This window comes from Corapipo altera, unplaced genomic scaffold, assembly GCF_003945725.1.
Source record: "Corapipo altera isolate COAL_440 unplaced genomic scaffold, ASM394572v1 48, whole genome shotgun sequence".
In the NCBI taxonomy this organism is placed as follows: Eukaryota; Metazoa; Chordata; class Aves; order Passeriformes; family Pipridae; genus Corapipo; species Corapipo altera.
Window position 1 is genome coordinate 4461694 of NW_020884931.1, and position 16621 is coordinate 4478314.

General features: G+C 39.8%; 1 protein-coding gene across 3 annotated transcripts in view; it reads left to right on the forward strand.

Moving 5' to 3' along the window:
- The window catches only part of LIN9 (lin-9 DREAM MuvB core complex component), a 40506-nt gene that overhangs the window by 723 nt on the left and 23162 nt on the right, over nucleotides 1–16621 (forward strand). The window contains exons 2-6 of one of the 3 annotated variants that reach the window (XM_027659246.1): nucleotides 8046–8185; nucleotides 9566–9598; nucleotides 10634–10728; nucleotides 13582–13686; nucleotides 15592–15725. In XM_027659246.1, coding sequence (XP_027515047.1) covers nucleotides 10726–10728; nucleotides 13582–13686; nucleotides 15592–15725 — 242 coding nt within the window. In that variant the 5' untranslated portion in view covers nucleotides 8046–8185; nucleotides 9566–9598; nucleotides 10634–10725. Of the gene's footprint in view, nucleotides 1–8045; nucleotides 8186–9565; nucleotides 9599–10633; nucleotides 10729–13581; nucleotides 13697–15591; nucleotides 15726–16621 lie in introns of those variants that run through there. The other 2 variants (XM_027659245.1, XM_027659247.1) reach the window with 2 other exon arrangements.

A 16621-nucleotide genomic window follows, 5' to 3' on the forward strand; every position in this document is an offset into this window, starting at 1 on the left:
GGGCGGGGAGCTCCGTCCCGAGAGTGCGACCCCCGCTGCCCCCGGGAGTGCCGGGGCTGGGCCTCCCGCCCCGCCCGGGCGGCACCTGCCGGGCGTGCGGGGCGGGCAGCGGGAGCCGGGCGGGGCGCGGTGACAGCCCGCCCTGCCCGCGGGGGTCGGGGCACTGCGGGGGAAGGGGCGTCCTGCCCCCGGGAAGGGGTGAGCGGCCCCCCGCTCCTGCCCCTGCTGTCGCCCTCGGGGGCAAGGAGGGCTCGCGTGTTCGTAGCCCGTGCTGTGCACGGTGCGAGCAGCTCCGCGGGGCGGGGGGTCAGGGCGTGCGTCGGGGGGTCACCGATAGATGCGCAGGGAAGAGCTCGGAGACCCTGTGTTGTGTGTCAGCACATGAAGGCTGGCTGTATAGGAAGACAGTATGTAGACATTTGTTTTCATACGTGCAGATCTGTACATCTCCACCTCGAGTGCTGTGTCCAGTTCTGGGCCCCTCAATTCAGGAAGGATGTGGAGGTGCTGGAGCAGGTCCAGAGAAGGGTAGCAAAGCTGGCGAAGGGTCTGGAGCAAAAGTCCTATGAGGAGCAGCTGAGGGAGCTGGGGCTTTTTAGCCTGGAGCAGAGGAGGCTTAGGGGAGTCTTTATTGTTCTCCACAACTACCTGAAAGGAGGCTGTAGCAAGGTGAGAGTCAGTCTCTTCTCCCAGGCAGCTAGAGGATGGAGAAGACACAGTCTCAAGCTGTGCCAGGGGAGGTTTAGGTTGGACACTGAGGAATTTCTTCACTGAAGGGGTGATTGGACAGTGGAATGTACTGCCCAGGGAGGTGATGGAGTCACTATCTCTGGAGGTGTATAAGGAAAGACTGGACTTGGTACTTGGTGCCATGGTCTAGTTGACATGGTGGTGTTCAGTCATAGGTTGGACTGAATGATCTCGGAGGTGTTTTCCAGCCTAATTGATTCTGTCATCTCCATAGGGTTTGTGTGGATGTTGTTTTCAATGAGCATGAGGATTAGATGAAAACTTAGTGTAGGTGAAGACCACGTGTGTTGCTGTGTATATGGATTCATGCACATAACACTTCTGTAAGTGTTACAGAAGAGGAAATTATTCAATGTAAAATGTGTGTGCATGCTACCTTGACATGTGCTCTTACAAACTGTCAACTCATGCCAAGCTAAAACTAGGGCATTTGTAGCTTCAATAACTGCACACAGTGGGGTAGACATATTTTTGGTGATGCTGTTCTGTGGATCACCATGCAAGTTCATGAACATACCAACTCTTTCCATATCCAAAGATTCTCAGAGAGAGATGACTCAGAGTGGAAATCTTGCTTCTGGCTACTCTGTGTGGGTCTTTGTTACAACTCCAGCAACTGTCAGGAGAAAAATTGGTTAGTGTGCCCACGTGGCTGGTGCAGTTGTGTTAACAGAACAGATTTATGAAGGATCATAATAAATTAAGGATAGAACTGACACTCTCAACTTAGTGTAGCTCAGTCACATATCAATCAGACTTTAAATGTGGTACAGCATCCAAGTCAAGGACCAGTTGACAAGATCATAGTTAGTAATTAGCAGCAGTTTGTTGCTTATTGAATGAAGTTTCCTTCTTCACTAGAATGAGCAGTGTTTAAGTTACTGTTCCACCTGCTTTCGAGGGAAGGCACTGTCCATTTAAAGAAGTTAACATGAAGTAGGAAAAATAACTTTTTTGTCTCTACCACCTTTATATTGCCTACAGTGGCACCAGGAAGATTTGACAGGTCTGTTGCTTCACCTGTAGTAGATCCTGTAATAGTGTGACTCAGTTTCCCTTAGGACTGGGCTATCCTGGAGACTCTTGCCAGCAGTATCACTGGTACAGTCTCTGCTTGGCAGGTGAAGCAGACAGTGTGTGTATTTGTGAAGGTAATAAGCTGCTGCTGTGTTGACTTGGCCCTAAGGTTTATATTTACCTAAGTTTGGTGCAAGTAAGGGATGTTTTCTGTCAGATAGGGAGCTTCATGTTTTCTATAGTGTAGTGAACTGCTAGAAATGTGAAAGTTCTGAAATGTGTTTGCCTCGTGCTTTCAATCCTATTCTATCCAGTTTTGGTGATCTGTATGTTTTCAAATTACACTCTTGCCATACATAGTTCTTTCATTTCTAGTCCTATACTTAAAGTGAGGATGTAAACTTAATCCTCACTGATTTAACACTAACTTCAATCTGCAGCCTAATTTATATGGGATAGTAACAGTAAACATTGCAAAGTTGATTTTGGAATCTTCTATAGTGGTGTAAAAATAGGTTCCTGAAAAAGTTAGAATAGTTCATGGCTAACAGACTTTCAGATTTACGTATCATACCTGTGAATTTTCTCCAGCATAGTTTATAGTTGACCATAACTGAGTTTTCATGTAAAAAGAATTATAAGTAAACACAGCATACTCAGCGACAAGAAAACTGAAATTTTGCTGTCATGGTAAGAACCATGCAGTTTCACTTTCAGATTGGATATCTGATGAAGTGGAATTTGTCCCAGAGTATTTTAATAGCACCTACTTCCCCTCTTGTCAGGTTCTGTAATGCAGCTGGACAGTGACTGTTCCTTAACTGAGGAAGGAGATGAATGTAATGCACATAGTTGTCTCTGCCAGACTGCAGAGGTGATGGGTGTCAACGTGTTCAACTTTGCTGTTGTCTCATTCTTCTCTAAAGCTGATATTCTGACCTTTTGAAACGATAAGAGGGTTCACACTGACAGCCTAAAAAATGAAGATGGCAGTGCATATTCTTACATGCATTTCTTGTAGTTGAGGCCTTTTCTTAGTAGGGCTGCCAAGGAAGAGGGATGCAGTAACTCAGGATGCAACAAAGTGCTGTGAAGAAAGAACAGTGCTGTGGCAAATCCTCTGTATTAAAGGTCTCAATTGCAGAAGTACTTCCAATACTAATAATTGGATTCATATTTTGAAGACAAAATTTGATTCTGCAGACTGTTGGGTTGGTGCCCAACGAGTGACTAATTTTAGTCAATGCATTTTTTTCCCCTCTTCTTATCTCCTGGTAACTTTTCAGCGGAGGTAAATGGTGGGCAGCCTTACTGCTGCAGACCAGATGGCTTTTTCTCTCTGTGTCAGAAGAGGGAAACAGTTGATTGTATTGCAGTGTACATAATATTGCCCTGTCTCTTGCTCCTCGTAATAGCAATCTTATTTGTGGATTGCTTGGTTATGAAGTTCACACAGGGGAGCTGAGCTGGGGCTCTGATAAAGCAGATGTGACTGGAAGGTTGTCCTGGTGCCGGTGGAAGCAGAGCTCTGCAGACACAGCACAGGCAGAGCTGCGTCGTGGGGCGTCCTTTGGCACCATGAGCTGGTCTCAGGGAGGAGGATGCCTGGAATTGGCTCTGTAAAAGTGAGGATGAGCTCCCATTTTTGACAGAAATGAAAGGATGCTTAGCCAGCTCAGGGGTCAGGAGCACGGGGCCAGCAGTGAACCACTGGAGTACAACGTGTCTGCGCTGTGTGTGGGCAAACACCAACGATCAGCAGGTGAATCGGAGAAAGGAGCCAGACTGCAGAGGTGATTGGTGTCAAAGTGTTCAACTTTTACAGTACAAATACTGCAAACAGTAGGATATTGCCAAATGCCATGTATTGCTAAGACATCACTGGTTCTAGGGATCTGTGTCTTAGGACAGAAGGGAAGGGAGCCTTTTATCCCACGGGCAGGGGCTGCAGCATAAGAGCGGCACTTCGTGCAGAAGTTGTTCTCTTTAGCCCCAGTACAACCTTATGCTGTGGTTCACAGGCACCCTGCCCCTACATAACCAGGTGCTCTGGCTGTGTTCTGATGCATTCCTGGATAGCTGCAGGAAGGATATGGCACACCTCTTGCCGCTTTGGTTTTCCAGTCCCAAGGCGCCATGAGCCTAACACTGCTGTGCTCTGGATGTTTGAGGTAAAAAGTCAGCAGAACCGTGTGAGATCACAGCATTTGGGCGAAGGCTCCAGATTAATTTTGTGGCTCCTATATAGTACCCAAAATGAATACTTTACAGTGCTGCATACCTTTAAAATTGTTTGTTACCATGGTATCAGCGTATTGTCCCTTATGAGAACAGTGTTTCAAAAAGAGGGCTTTGTTATTGTGGTTATTGTCTGCACAAGTCCTGTAGAAGGGTTTGTGTGGCTGAAAAATTTACTTCCATCCAGTCGTTAAATCAGGGTTTGGAAATACACATATGTTAGTTTATTAGTGGGCTGGCTCATAATGTGAGGGAAATACTGACTCATGCTTGAAGCAAAAAGTTATATTCATTTAAATTATTCATTTATTTACCTCTTCAACAAACACAAAGTTTCAGGGAAGCTTTAAAAGCTCCCCTAAGCCCCTTTTCCCTCTGATGTGTGCTTTTTATTTTCTAAGTTTTCCTGAATAAGCTATCCTAATAGTGCCCAATCATTTGAGATGCTTCCTCTTTTGAAACAGCTTGTGCTGTGCTTGTGTAGATGAATGATCTCTTGGAGGGTTAATGACTCAGTCTATAGTAAAGACTTACGTTTTTCCCTTCTTCTCCATGAGTTTCCTCTGTCACACCATTTTTTGTGCTGTCAATGTAGTTTAATTACATAGGGTTTTGAGGTAGTCATGCAACCAGTGTTAAAATAACTACTCACCTGTGCAAATTTAGACAAAGTAGTGTAACAGTCTGGAGAGGAAAGCCTTTACATTATGTAATTGCTTATCTGGATCCTAGAATTTTCTGTATTGATATAGATACAGATTTGTCCCCACACATTAGTAAGATCAGTAGCTATGGAACATCCCTGTGGTTACTTGTAACATTTATTATCAAAATTATAATAATTGTTACAAGATCCTTATTAAAAAATATGAAAACATTTTCAATAATGTAATATGTTTGTCTGTGTTCCTGTTTAGATTTTAAGATCAGCAGTTGAGAAGCCATATTTAAACTCCTTTGCTTCATGTTAATATTGAAAATATACATCAGGGCATCTGCAACTGCCCATACTGAATTGTGGTTGAACTCCTCCTCTGTGGTTCAGTGTTGAACTCCTCCTCTGTGGTGTTTTCAAATGAACAGCAATAGGTACTTGTTTTTAAACTTAAACCTGACTTTAATCTTTTAAGGTAACAGCTTCTGTGCTTTTCTCCCATGCCTCAAAACCTATGTCCACATCAGAAATGCTTTTGGAGGGCAAAATATGAGAGATCCTTTTAAAGTCTGTTCATAAGGCTTCTAGAGCAGTTAGGTTTTTTTAAGTTCTCTTCATTGCAACGCTCTGAACGTCCTCCCCTGTGCTGGGAGAAGGAGGCTGGGGCTGGAGGAAGGATTCCTGGTGACTCTGTGTGCCTGGAGGGAGGTTCAGGACTGGAGGAGCTGTCCACCCGCAGGAACCCACGCTGGCTGCTGCTGAAGCCCATTGGTTTCTAACTAGCCAAGTGTGAAAACATGAGGGCCCTTATCACACTAGGCTTGGCAAAGCTGGGGTTATTTTAATGTTGATTTTCCCACCCCTCCCCCCCAATTTGGTTTTACGTGGACTTCACGAAAATCACTTCTTGCAAGTGTTATAAAACACATAAATACACTTGTTCCTGACTCTTACTTACTGATGAGCTTCCTGTTATCATACTATTTAATATCTCATAATCTAGCACAGTTATTTTTATTGCACCACATCTGTGGTGCACATATTTTACCGAATCATTGGGGGGTTTATAATGGCCAGGAAAGGCCCTTATAATCATCTTAGATTCTTCATTAAACATGCTATGGTACTTGTTTGGAATTTCTGTGCACCACTTCCACGCTTCCTTTTTAGCTATAGTTTTCTCTTTAAAAATATATGTGAAATTGGTGTTTAGGATTTTGAATTATAGGGAGCTTAACATGCCCTTTCTTGGTATAGTTATGTAAAATCTGTTAAACTTTGCATTCATTGCTAACCTGAACTTATCCAGTGTGATTTTTTAAAAAAATAGGTCTAGTTGTGCCTTTCCTGTAGGGTGTAGAGCTGTTTACCCGTCTGAATTATCTTCTTTGTGGATACTTCTGATCAGTGACAATCTTGACCTTCTTTGGGAAGAACAAGATTGGAGCATCTTAACTTTCTTGCAATAAGGCAAGTTTTTAGATCTTGAAATTTTTTTCTTAGATCTCTTCTGAATCCTTTCCTAATTTTTCAGACTTAGTCAAGTGTGAATACTGTATTCAGGTAATTAATTTTCTAACAACATATGCCAAGCAATACTCAGTAGGGTACTGAGACGAGACTAAGCCAATTGTACAGTTCACACTGGAATAGTGTGCCAGTGTAGCCTACTGGAAACAGGCCTTCTAATTCCTGAGCCACTGCTGTGCTGAGCTGGCTGTACTTCCTCCCTAGGTTGAGGGGTTTTTTTTACTCTCAGTGTTAATAAAGTCACCTCCGAGATCCTTTGAATCAGGAGGAGCTGGAAGTAGATTTTGGTTGTAATACCCTAAATGATTCATAGGCCTGATTTCTTCCTTTCCACCCATTTGTTTTTTGAAGTGTTTCTGGAAATGAAATCTCTGTCATTGTCATAATAGATATTTACATTCAAGTGTGTGTGTATTCTAATTTAATCTTTGTAATTAAAATGCAGGTTAAAAAGACTGCCTGTGATTATATATTTGTTATTCAGAACAGGAGTATACATGACTATTGGCATTTAATGTGAGACTGAGATATTATAAATGTAATCATTATTTAAACTAAAATATGGGATAGTTTTAATAAACAATAAAACTTAGTAAGCTTAATAAATCTATCCTGCATCACATCACAACTTTTATACTTCCTGAATTGCTTCTATCTGTATTAAACATTGGTTGTTTTTTATTGTAGCATAGTATTGCTTAGATCATCATCCTACTTTGCTGGTTTTGTGGCCCTGGTAGTATGTACAGTACTGCCAAACTAAATGGGAAAAGTAGGGAGATGTACTGTATTCCTAGAAGTTTGGTGTTGTTGCAGATACCCCCTAAAATCAGTGTAGAAGAACTTGACAAGAAAAGCCATGTTGTATCATATTATTGCCTTTCTGGTAAAATTAAGCTTCTGGACATCTCCATTGTCATTTTGATGTCCTAAAGCTTTAAGCTACGGAAGTGTTGGTGTTAATTTTCTGCGCCTTCTTACATTAAAATAGCTTAGTTTAACTTTTGAACTTCCATAGATCAGGAATTTCTTTTTTGGACACTTGTATTCCTAAATAGATATGCCCTGGTTACATTAATTGCAGGTTAAGTGAAAACAGATGAGCAGCCCTGTTCTAGGATGTCTGTTGAAGATTAACAGTCGCATGTGGAAAACTCCTTGGCAACTAAAGCTGTTTTGGAGTGGTAATCTTGTAAAGCTCTAAGGTGGCACATAACCTTCTGTGTTCATCACCTCTTTGCATGTTGTTTCTGATGCCAGTGGTCTCATGCCCTGCTCTGCTGGCCCATCATCAGCCTCACAGGTGAAGCATCAGGGTTAACAAAGCATCTCAGGCACTTCAGCTGTGAGATCGACACCACCCCCAAATAAAGCTTTGCTGCCTGTTGCTGAGGTTTTTCTTTTGCGTTGTTGACATACTCATCCTGGACTGAATTCGTTGAACTTGATTCACATGAGGAAGATAGTGAGAAAAAGAGGAAAATGATTGTATGTTTGGTCTTACAAATGAAGTGCCTGAGATCTTTCAGAGTAGTGATCTGTTTTGGAAAGGCAGCATCTCCTCCATTTGACAGTCCTGATGACCCTGCTCCTGCCTCTCCATCCTCAATGGCATGTACTTTTCCCGTGTTCTTAAACTGCATATACTGCATGTACTTACTTATCTCTGCACACATTTCCCACCATCCCCTATATAAATTTGGGGGACACAGTAGTTCTTTATTGTTCTTACTGTTAAAGTTCAGGGCTGTTTATTCTTGGTTGATAGCAGAGGACCCATGTGCAAGCACGGTGTGTGGTATTGGATTTCTAGCATAAAATTTAAAAAAAATCTTGTGATACCTTTAACATACAGCTTAGTTTCAAGACCTGAATTCACTGTGAATCAGATCATCATAGAAGCATGTTCCTATACCTGTGGCTGATAGGTCCCCAGCCCAACAAAGCTGATACATCAGAAAAGAAATGTGCAAGAAGAACAACAGTATAGCCCAGGTGTGTCATCTTGGTTTTGACATGTAACTCCATATGTGTTAGCTGTAGGTTTGAACAGCTTGGGAGATACTGGGCTGGAGGCCCTCTAAACCACCAGGGAGTCAAAACTAGTTCCCTTTCATATCTTAAACTCTTTTTTTAATCTTTTGGGGGAAAAAAAAATAGAAACTTTCTTTTTTCAACTGAAGTTTGGTTTGAGGTTTTTTGGTAACACATGGCATAATAAAATAGCAAACAAAATACTATGATGAAGAAATAAGGAATGTAGGGGTTTTTTTTGCTGTTGCTGCTCCTGTATTCTCTTCAACAGTCCAGCCCAACCCAAAATGCTTGGTTCCCTGGAAAGGGACAATGTTTCTTCTTTTGGCTCTCTGATATTCCCTGGAAGGGATCCTCTAAGAGGCAAATATCTCTGGCACTGGTGGGGTTAGGAGCTAGATAAAGGGCAGCCACAAGAAAAGGAATTTCTGGACCTTTGAAGTCAGAAAGTTGTTGGAACAGCAAACAGAAGCTGAAAGAGGGAGTGGAGAAAGTGAGAGGAAAAAACGTTTGCCATACTGGAACATAACTGGAAAGATAAAGTTGACTTGAGGGAAAAGCATAAATCTGCATTGTCATGCAGAAATATCTTTCCCCTCTGCTAATGCAGCTGCTTCAAACATCTCATTCTTAGAGAGAGATTTGAAAATTCCAGGGCTTGAGTGGCCAGTGTTGTCAGGCCCAGTTTTGTTTTTCCTGGCCCAGGAGCATTGCAGAGGTCCTAGAGATGAAGGGGAATAGTGAAATTCTGATGTATTTATTGCACCATTTGAACAGTTTGAGCAAACTAACGGTCCTGTCTGCATTTGAGATCTGAATCTGTTACTTTTTTTAATAAAGTGGTACCACCAGGGGGCAACTAACTAGCCATCTTCCTCTTTCTGAGCATAAACTACGCCTTTTGGGGAAATTTTGGCCATTGAAGAATTTTGAATTGGTAGAAATCATTAAAAAAAGTGTTCAGTAGTTTCCTTGTCAGCTGTAAAATATATTTTCATCTGCAGCAGACAAGCTGCGAAATGGAGGTATGTAGTGTGGACATAAAGCTTTTTCAGAATTTGCTGTGTTAAATATAAGTGCTTAGCATCTCAATTTTTTTTTTCTTGATGTAAAACTAAAGGAAAAAACAAAACATGAATATGCTTTCAAGATTTAGTGATAATAAACATATAATGCTGTACTTAGCGCCATGGAAGGCGCACTGGGTTCACTTATTCAGCTGTGAAAGATTTAATAAACTCCACTTTTTGCCTAAGAATTAATTAAGAATGAGTAGACTCTGCATAGGTTGTATGGCTTGAAACAGCTTATGATTTATGTTGACTTCTTGATATGTTGCAGGTTCTTCAGCAAAAGCACTTGTGAGCTTGAAAGGTAAGAAATTAATGTGTTATTTACTTGTACCCAGTCTGACTTTCAGGTGTACTTAGTTTCTGGCTTCACAGAGTTCGAGAAAATACCACTGAAGAAAGTTTTTTGTTGAAATACAATTTGGTTTATTGTAGATATTTGTTAGTTCTCTAGACTAATACTCTGTGGCAGTTGAAGCTACATATGTTGTGGTGTATTTAGACACTGCTCTTCTGGATGAAATTCCTGAAATGTGTTTTTTTCTTTATAAGTACTGCCAAGGTGTCAGGTTTGATGAGAAGATTGGGATAATCTTTCCTCTCTTGAGGACAAGATGCGAGAAGGATTCTTAGCAAGACCCGTGTATGTGACAGAATTTACATTAGGAAGGCATTTCACAATTTCATTGTATTCTCTGTCAGCAGGTTGTGGGCTAAATCAAAAATCTACTGCTGCTTGTATTTTTTTCTTGGAAGTTGTCTTCAGGAGCATTCATACAAATTTTGAATACTTTTAGTTTGCCCAATAATAGAAGCTTCTTTATGTATTACAGGGCCTCTGTTACATAAGGAAGAAAGCATGATCTGTTGAATATGTTGTAATATAGGTTTGTTGTAATAAAATTTGTTTTGCTTGTTGACTTGCACCCACTTCATACATTTCTAGAACCAGAAGGTGGCTAAGTCTTGTAGAACTGTACCTTCTGCGGGTTTGTTACAGCCAAATTTCAGCTGTCTAAATGTGTGTCAGCCTGACAGTGGAAGCAACTGATTCCAGCAAAGGAGGTTTCAAGAAACCTAAACACAGACACAAGTAAAAAATGTTTTGTTCATGTTTCTCCTTGTACTGAAAACCTCCTTCAATTTTTTTAATTATTGTTCACAACAGTTTAATGAAAATATTGAAATCTAAAATCCATTTGTAATTGAATTCAAAGAAGATGTTGCAAGTAAAAAAAAGCATTTTATTAGTTGATGTTATACGAGCTTTTGGATAGTGATTATGTTGAAAGATACACATACCTATACATATATTAATGACATACTTTCTTCACAACAGAGGGAAGTTTATCAAGTTCGTGGAATGAAAAGTACAATTCTCTGCAGAAAACGCACATTTGGAAAAGCAGGAATGCTGGTTCTGCAGTGGAAATGGTAAGAAGTAAAAAAAAAGCAGATTCAGAATTAGTAAAATATCATAGAATGAATGAAATTTAAGGATCACAAAATTTGGCTGGGATTTATAGTTTCATAATGTCCAAGTGTTAAACTATGTCCTTCACAAGCACTCTGCACAGTTTGAATATGAGGGACAAACGTATTTTATAAATGAGTAATTGAACAAGTTAAATTGCTGACCTTGTTCAAGATAGCTCGTAATAATTTTTTCTGTGTTTTTTGTAAAGCAAGTGCTGTGTGAAGTATTTGTACTGTGTCTACCACCTTGAGCTTAGGAATCACCAATTCTGATCAACTATTTTTGCATCTCAGTAAATATCTCACTTCTAATTAAGGCTCAGAACTGACACATAAAGGAAAGGAAGGGGAAACATCATAATGCACTTCCATCATTGTGCCTTCTGGGGAGTAGATTTTAATAAAATTAGAGGAATGTCAGTGTGGTGTGTGGCGTTCTGAGAAGTCTCATAGGAGGCCTCACATTAAAGAACAACCTTGGGGTGGGGATATGAAATGAGCCTGCAGCTTCCAAGGACATATCTGGTGTTTGGGTTGACAGTTTCCCTCTCTCTTCTTGAAACATTTTGAAATATTCTTTCCCTGTTGTATCACAATCAAGCTTTTCTTGACTGTTCTCAACCTCCTCTGCCTTAGAAAATTATGGGATTTTGGTTTGGTTTTGCCACCAGCTTTACTGCACCTGGTTTGTCTACATGTGTAACACTGCGTGCTTTCATTTTTACACCTGGAGACTATATGAAATACCATCTCAGTTGCCAGGCAGATTGTTCTCCCATACTCCTGGTACCACCTTCTACTACAGTATTTGAGACCCACTTGCCAACTATCACCTGGTTTTTATTAAAATTATTTTTTTAAACAGTTTGTTTATTTAAAGGGAAACGTTATATTTGAAAACTGTCATGCTTGCCTGTTCTGCACATAATCAAAATATCTCAGTAGCATCTAGTAGTGCATTAAGTGATGTGACTAACATCTATCATATGTAGTTTGTTCTGCAGTCTTCTCCCTGGTATGTATTTTGGTGGGATTCACACAGATACATATGTGCACACATGTTGCTATGTGTTTGAGCTAGAGAACATAAGGTCTACAAAATGCAGTTCCAGACAGAGATCAGAACTTTGTGATGGCCCTTAGTTCCTGCAGTTCGTGTCGGTTTTCAGCTGTTTCCCAGGAATGCCCATCTTCTCAGAGAAACAAACCTTACCACGTGTGCTAAAGAACCAAAGTCACTAGCCATAGCATAAAAGCTTTTATAAAAGCTTTGTCAGTCTTCAGGTGTGTAGGTATTAAAAATATGGAGTCAAACTCTGAATGTAGTTCAGTATTCTGCAGAAAGCTGGGGAAAGATCTGAGTAGAGTCTGATGTGATAGCAATGGCCCACATTGCTGAGATGTGATGAAGTAGTTTGAGTTCCCTGAATACTGAAAGTTTTGCAGAGATGTTGTACTGTTGGTTGAAAAATCTTTCCAAAAATGCCTGACCTTTTTGTGGATGATGCCTCTTTGCCAGGCTTGTTACTTTGCTCGTGTGAGACGCAGACAGTCCAGAATGATGAAACACTCTTACCACTTTGGATAGTTTATTGGAATAGAATTTGGCAATTCCTGTTGAGGGTTGTAAAACGGTTTGCTTGATCTGGATCATAATGATTTGGTTACAAACTTACTAAATATCTTTCTTAAGTGTAAATGCTTAATAGTGAAGTTTTATTTCACTTTGTTGATTTATTTTGTTTCTGACTCCTGTGAGGAACTTATATTTGTTATCAGTATTCTTCACCTTGTTGGTGTTACAGTTTTCATACCCCGTATCAATTTGTAGCACTTTCACCCTCTGTATTGAAAGAAGTCAAATCTGCATTTGTTCTGCCTTTACTTTTCACCTTTTTAAGTAGTTTGAAGTGCAAAGAATGCCACAGAGTGCAGTTTTGGGATTCTGTAAAGGAGATCCATTTCAGTGATGGCTGTCTCCTGGAAGGAAAACCTGCTTCCCCTCAGCACTAATAGCTGAGGGGAACACTAACAGGTTACTCTTTTGTCCTCACTGAAGGCACAAGTTTTTTGTCATAGGGTAAAATGTTGAGGAATAACTAAACATATTTTTTATGACACACTTACAATATGGTTTCTTGTTTTCACTCAGCCTTCTAATTCTCTCTGAGTTGTAACATCTTAGCACACAAGTTAATTTCAGTTAGCAGAATTTAAATTCTAAATTCTTCTCTTTTCTGATATTTTCGCATAACTTATTCGAGCTTTAGTTTCTTCAGACTTCAACTTCTTAACATTTTGCAGTGTAGGGACCTTCAATGAATTAAAAATACAAGAAACCCACAGCAATTTATTAGACTCATTAGAAATCCTTGCAAAAAGTTATATGCAGCTAGTTTTTACTGAGAACATATAAACCAAATCCACTGTTTGAAGAAACCGTGGTTTTGACCTGAAATTTAGAACAAACAGATGTACTTATAACCAAAGCAATCCTGTATACACAAGTGTTTAGACACCTAACTCTAATGGAAACAAGTGGGAGTTAAGTTCTAAATACTTCTGTGAAACTGGGCCAGCAGTATAGTAATGGGTTATAGTTAGCATTGGAAACCTTGGAGTGTTGAACTCGTTCTCTCAATCCTGAGATCTCTAACTGCTGGGAGGCACTATTTGTTGTGTACCATGTGCCTTAAAACCAATAGGTGGCAAGAGAAAAGGCATTTTGTCTCCCTCACTGTGAATTCTGTGCATGAACAGAGAAATCAAGTTTTTTTCCTTGTAATTCATTCTTAATTTTGATACGTACAGCCCTTCAGAAATTCAAAACGGAGTCGACTCTTCTGCGAAGAAGATGACAGACAAATAAACACAAGGTCACCCAAAAGAAATCAGAAGGTTGCGATGGTTCCACAGGTACCTACATGTATGGAGATACTTTTACCAAAAAAGGGAACAAGCCTATCTGTGTTAGTTGAAAATTAGAATAGATTTGCTTTTTAAGTTACATTTTTGGCTTATAAATGTTCTTGTGAGGAAAGCTATTGCCGGGAGTAAGCCGCAATTCAAAAGAGATGAATATTTTCCTTCCTTATACCTGGTTTCCTCAGTTTGTTTATGGGAGTACCTGTTCTTTGTGATCCTGGATATGAACATGCAGGGCTAGAAAGGATTCCAGATTAATTGCCCATCATGCTCCTGCAGACAATTGTATCCTGTAGTCAACATAAATTTATTCAGCTTCAGTTAAAAACTGACTACGTGTCTTGCACTGACTACATCATTTAGAAGGCTGCTATAGGACTTAATGCATCGCAGCAGTTAGGAACTTGCTCTAGATTTGTGGCTTAAGTGTATTTATGGCCATCTGTACCCCTATACCTTCTGGATCCTGCAATGGTAACGTACTCTAGTTCAAACAGTTTGTTTTACTGCTTCTCCACTTGATTGTCTACTCCTTGATATAGCATGAAAGAACAGCTGTTAATATCTTTCAGCCTTTATTCGCTATGTTAGACAGGGCAACATCTCTTAGTCTCAATTAATTGGCTCTGTAATACCTTTGTCATCCAAATCACTTCTCTATACCATCTATACCTTATGAGCCTGAATTTACCTCACTGAAAAAGCACTGTTTGAACACTGGTCTTATTTGCCTTCTGGACTGTGTGTGCAGTGTCGAATGGGGAAGTCTTAGCACTCGCCATTTTGCTGGGTCCATTTGGCCATAGAGGAGGACCACGACATTTCTCTTCATTACCATGACTTTCTAAATGTAGGAGGACTTGGATAATGTTCTAAACCCAGCTGGTTTGTGCTAAAATGTCTGGTTCAGGAGATCCAATGATTGCTGGATAAATATTTGCAAGGGGCTGCAGCTGCCATAGTTTGCAGATCTTGCTGTCCCACTAGGCTTTGTATCCTGGAGTTCCAGTGGGAGAAAGGGGACCTGTATCTAGCGTAGCATATGCTTTATCCTATCATTGCTGCTACTAAAGGCCAAAATACTTTTGAGTGTTTGGGGAAGAATAACAACTGATGTTGGCATGGGGACCCAGTTAAACTAATAGTCTCAAAAAGCTGTTATTTTTTGCAAATAAGTTTTTCTGTCAGTTAAGACAACCATTGCTGGAACAAAATTACAGGATTATTTTTCTATGGTCTTGTTTAAACACAGGCCTATGTATCATGCATGCAATCTAAGACAGTGTCTTTTCTGCAGTCTGTGAAATAGCTTCCAAATGTAGTTTGAACTGGATTTCTTATGTCCGTGCTAGTTTCTCTTGCAGTTTTTTAAAAAGCAGACATTCCACTCAAAGCTTTGGCTGTATTATATTCCTGTGCTAGCTTCATCCTCGGCTTAAGAAGAGTGAACAAGAGTAGAAGCCCTAGTGCAAATGAGGCAGTTGCTGTTGCTGGCATCTGAGCAACATCATGTATGCTCACCTGAGACAGTGTTCAGTGGTGCCTGAAGGTTTGGAAGTCTGTAGGTATTTTAATACCATGCTATTGTTAGCAATAATGTAGTTTTCAGTGCTGGAAAATGTTTCTGTTTAAAGAGCCTTGTATAGAGATCATCAATTGTATTGATCCTGCTGAAGTTTAATTGCTGTCTGCTCTGTTTAATTGCATTGCTGATATAATGCAGTAAGGGTTATTATAGATCTGCAACAGAAAAATTGCCATGAAACAATATGTGCTATTAAAATGTAGCAATTATTAATGTGCAAAATTTTATCAAGAAAATCTGGCTTGATTATTTGAATACTGAAAAATATTAGACTGTGTTTAACCATTTCCTTTTTTTTTCCCCCTACCTAGAAGTTTAGTACAACAATGTCAACACCAGAAAAGAAAGTGTCACAGAAGATTGGTTTACGGCTTCGCAACCTGCTCAAACTTCCCAAAGCTCACAAGTGGTGTATATATGAATGGTTCTATTCAAATATAGATAAGTATGTCTGCTTTATATAATTCTCTCTTATCAGTATAGAAAAAAGTCATTTTCTGAAATTGAGCTGCATAGTTCCATATATTGGTTAAATACTCCAAAGTTTATTCTAAATTATTAGTTACTGAAAATTATTTCATTGTTTTGGTGTTGGGTTTTTTTAATCTTTTTTATCACAAACAATGTATGTGGGTAGTTCTTTGGAACTACCAACTTTGAGAAGTTGTCTGTGGAAAGTCTTCCTTCATGGATGTAATTTTCTTTTTTGTCACATCTGCCTCTACCTGATACAAGATTTTATTCATAATGTTTTTAGCATCTGAAGCACGAAGTTATCAGAACACTTAGATTTCTTTGAAACATTGGATCAGTGTTATACAGGGGAGATAGGAAGCTGTCTGCTTCTTCATAAGGTGCTGCTTCCCTAAAAGGGGTAAATGTTGATATTGGATATTTCTTCCCCGTCATCCTGTTTTTACTGTGATCACTAACAGAGCTCCAGGCTGTGACTATTCAGCTTTTATCTAGATGTCAGTATCCTTCTCGGATCTCTTAATGTATTTCCTAGACTGTTTCTGCAATTTGCGCGTCAGAATCTGTGGCATTTTTAACCTTAACGGCAGTAGCACAGTGGTGTAAATTGTTTAAAAGAACCATTTTAATTTATCATAGTCATGAAAAACTAAAAATTCTGAAATGTAAAAATCATTATTGATGGAATCTTAAAATTTACACTGATTGACTAGTGGATGAAAAACTAGTAATTAATGTTCTAAAGAATGGCTGTGGACTTAACAAGCATTATTTTCCAGAATGTACAAACAAAATAATTACTGTTTTTCCTTCCTATTTTAATCACAATTGCTGTAGCTGTATCCCTTAACTGGGAAGGCAGTCATA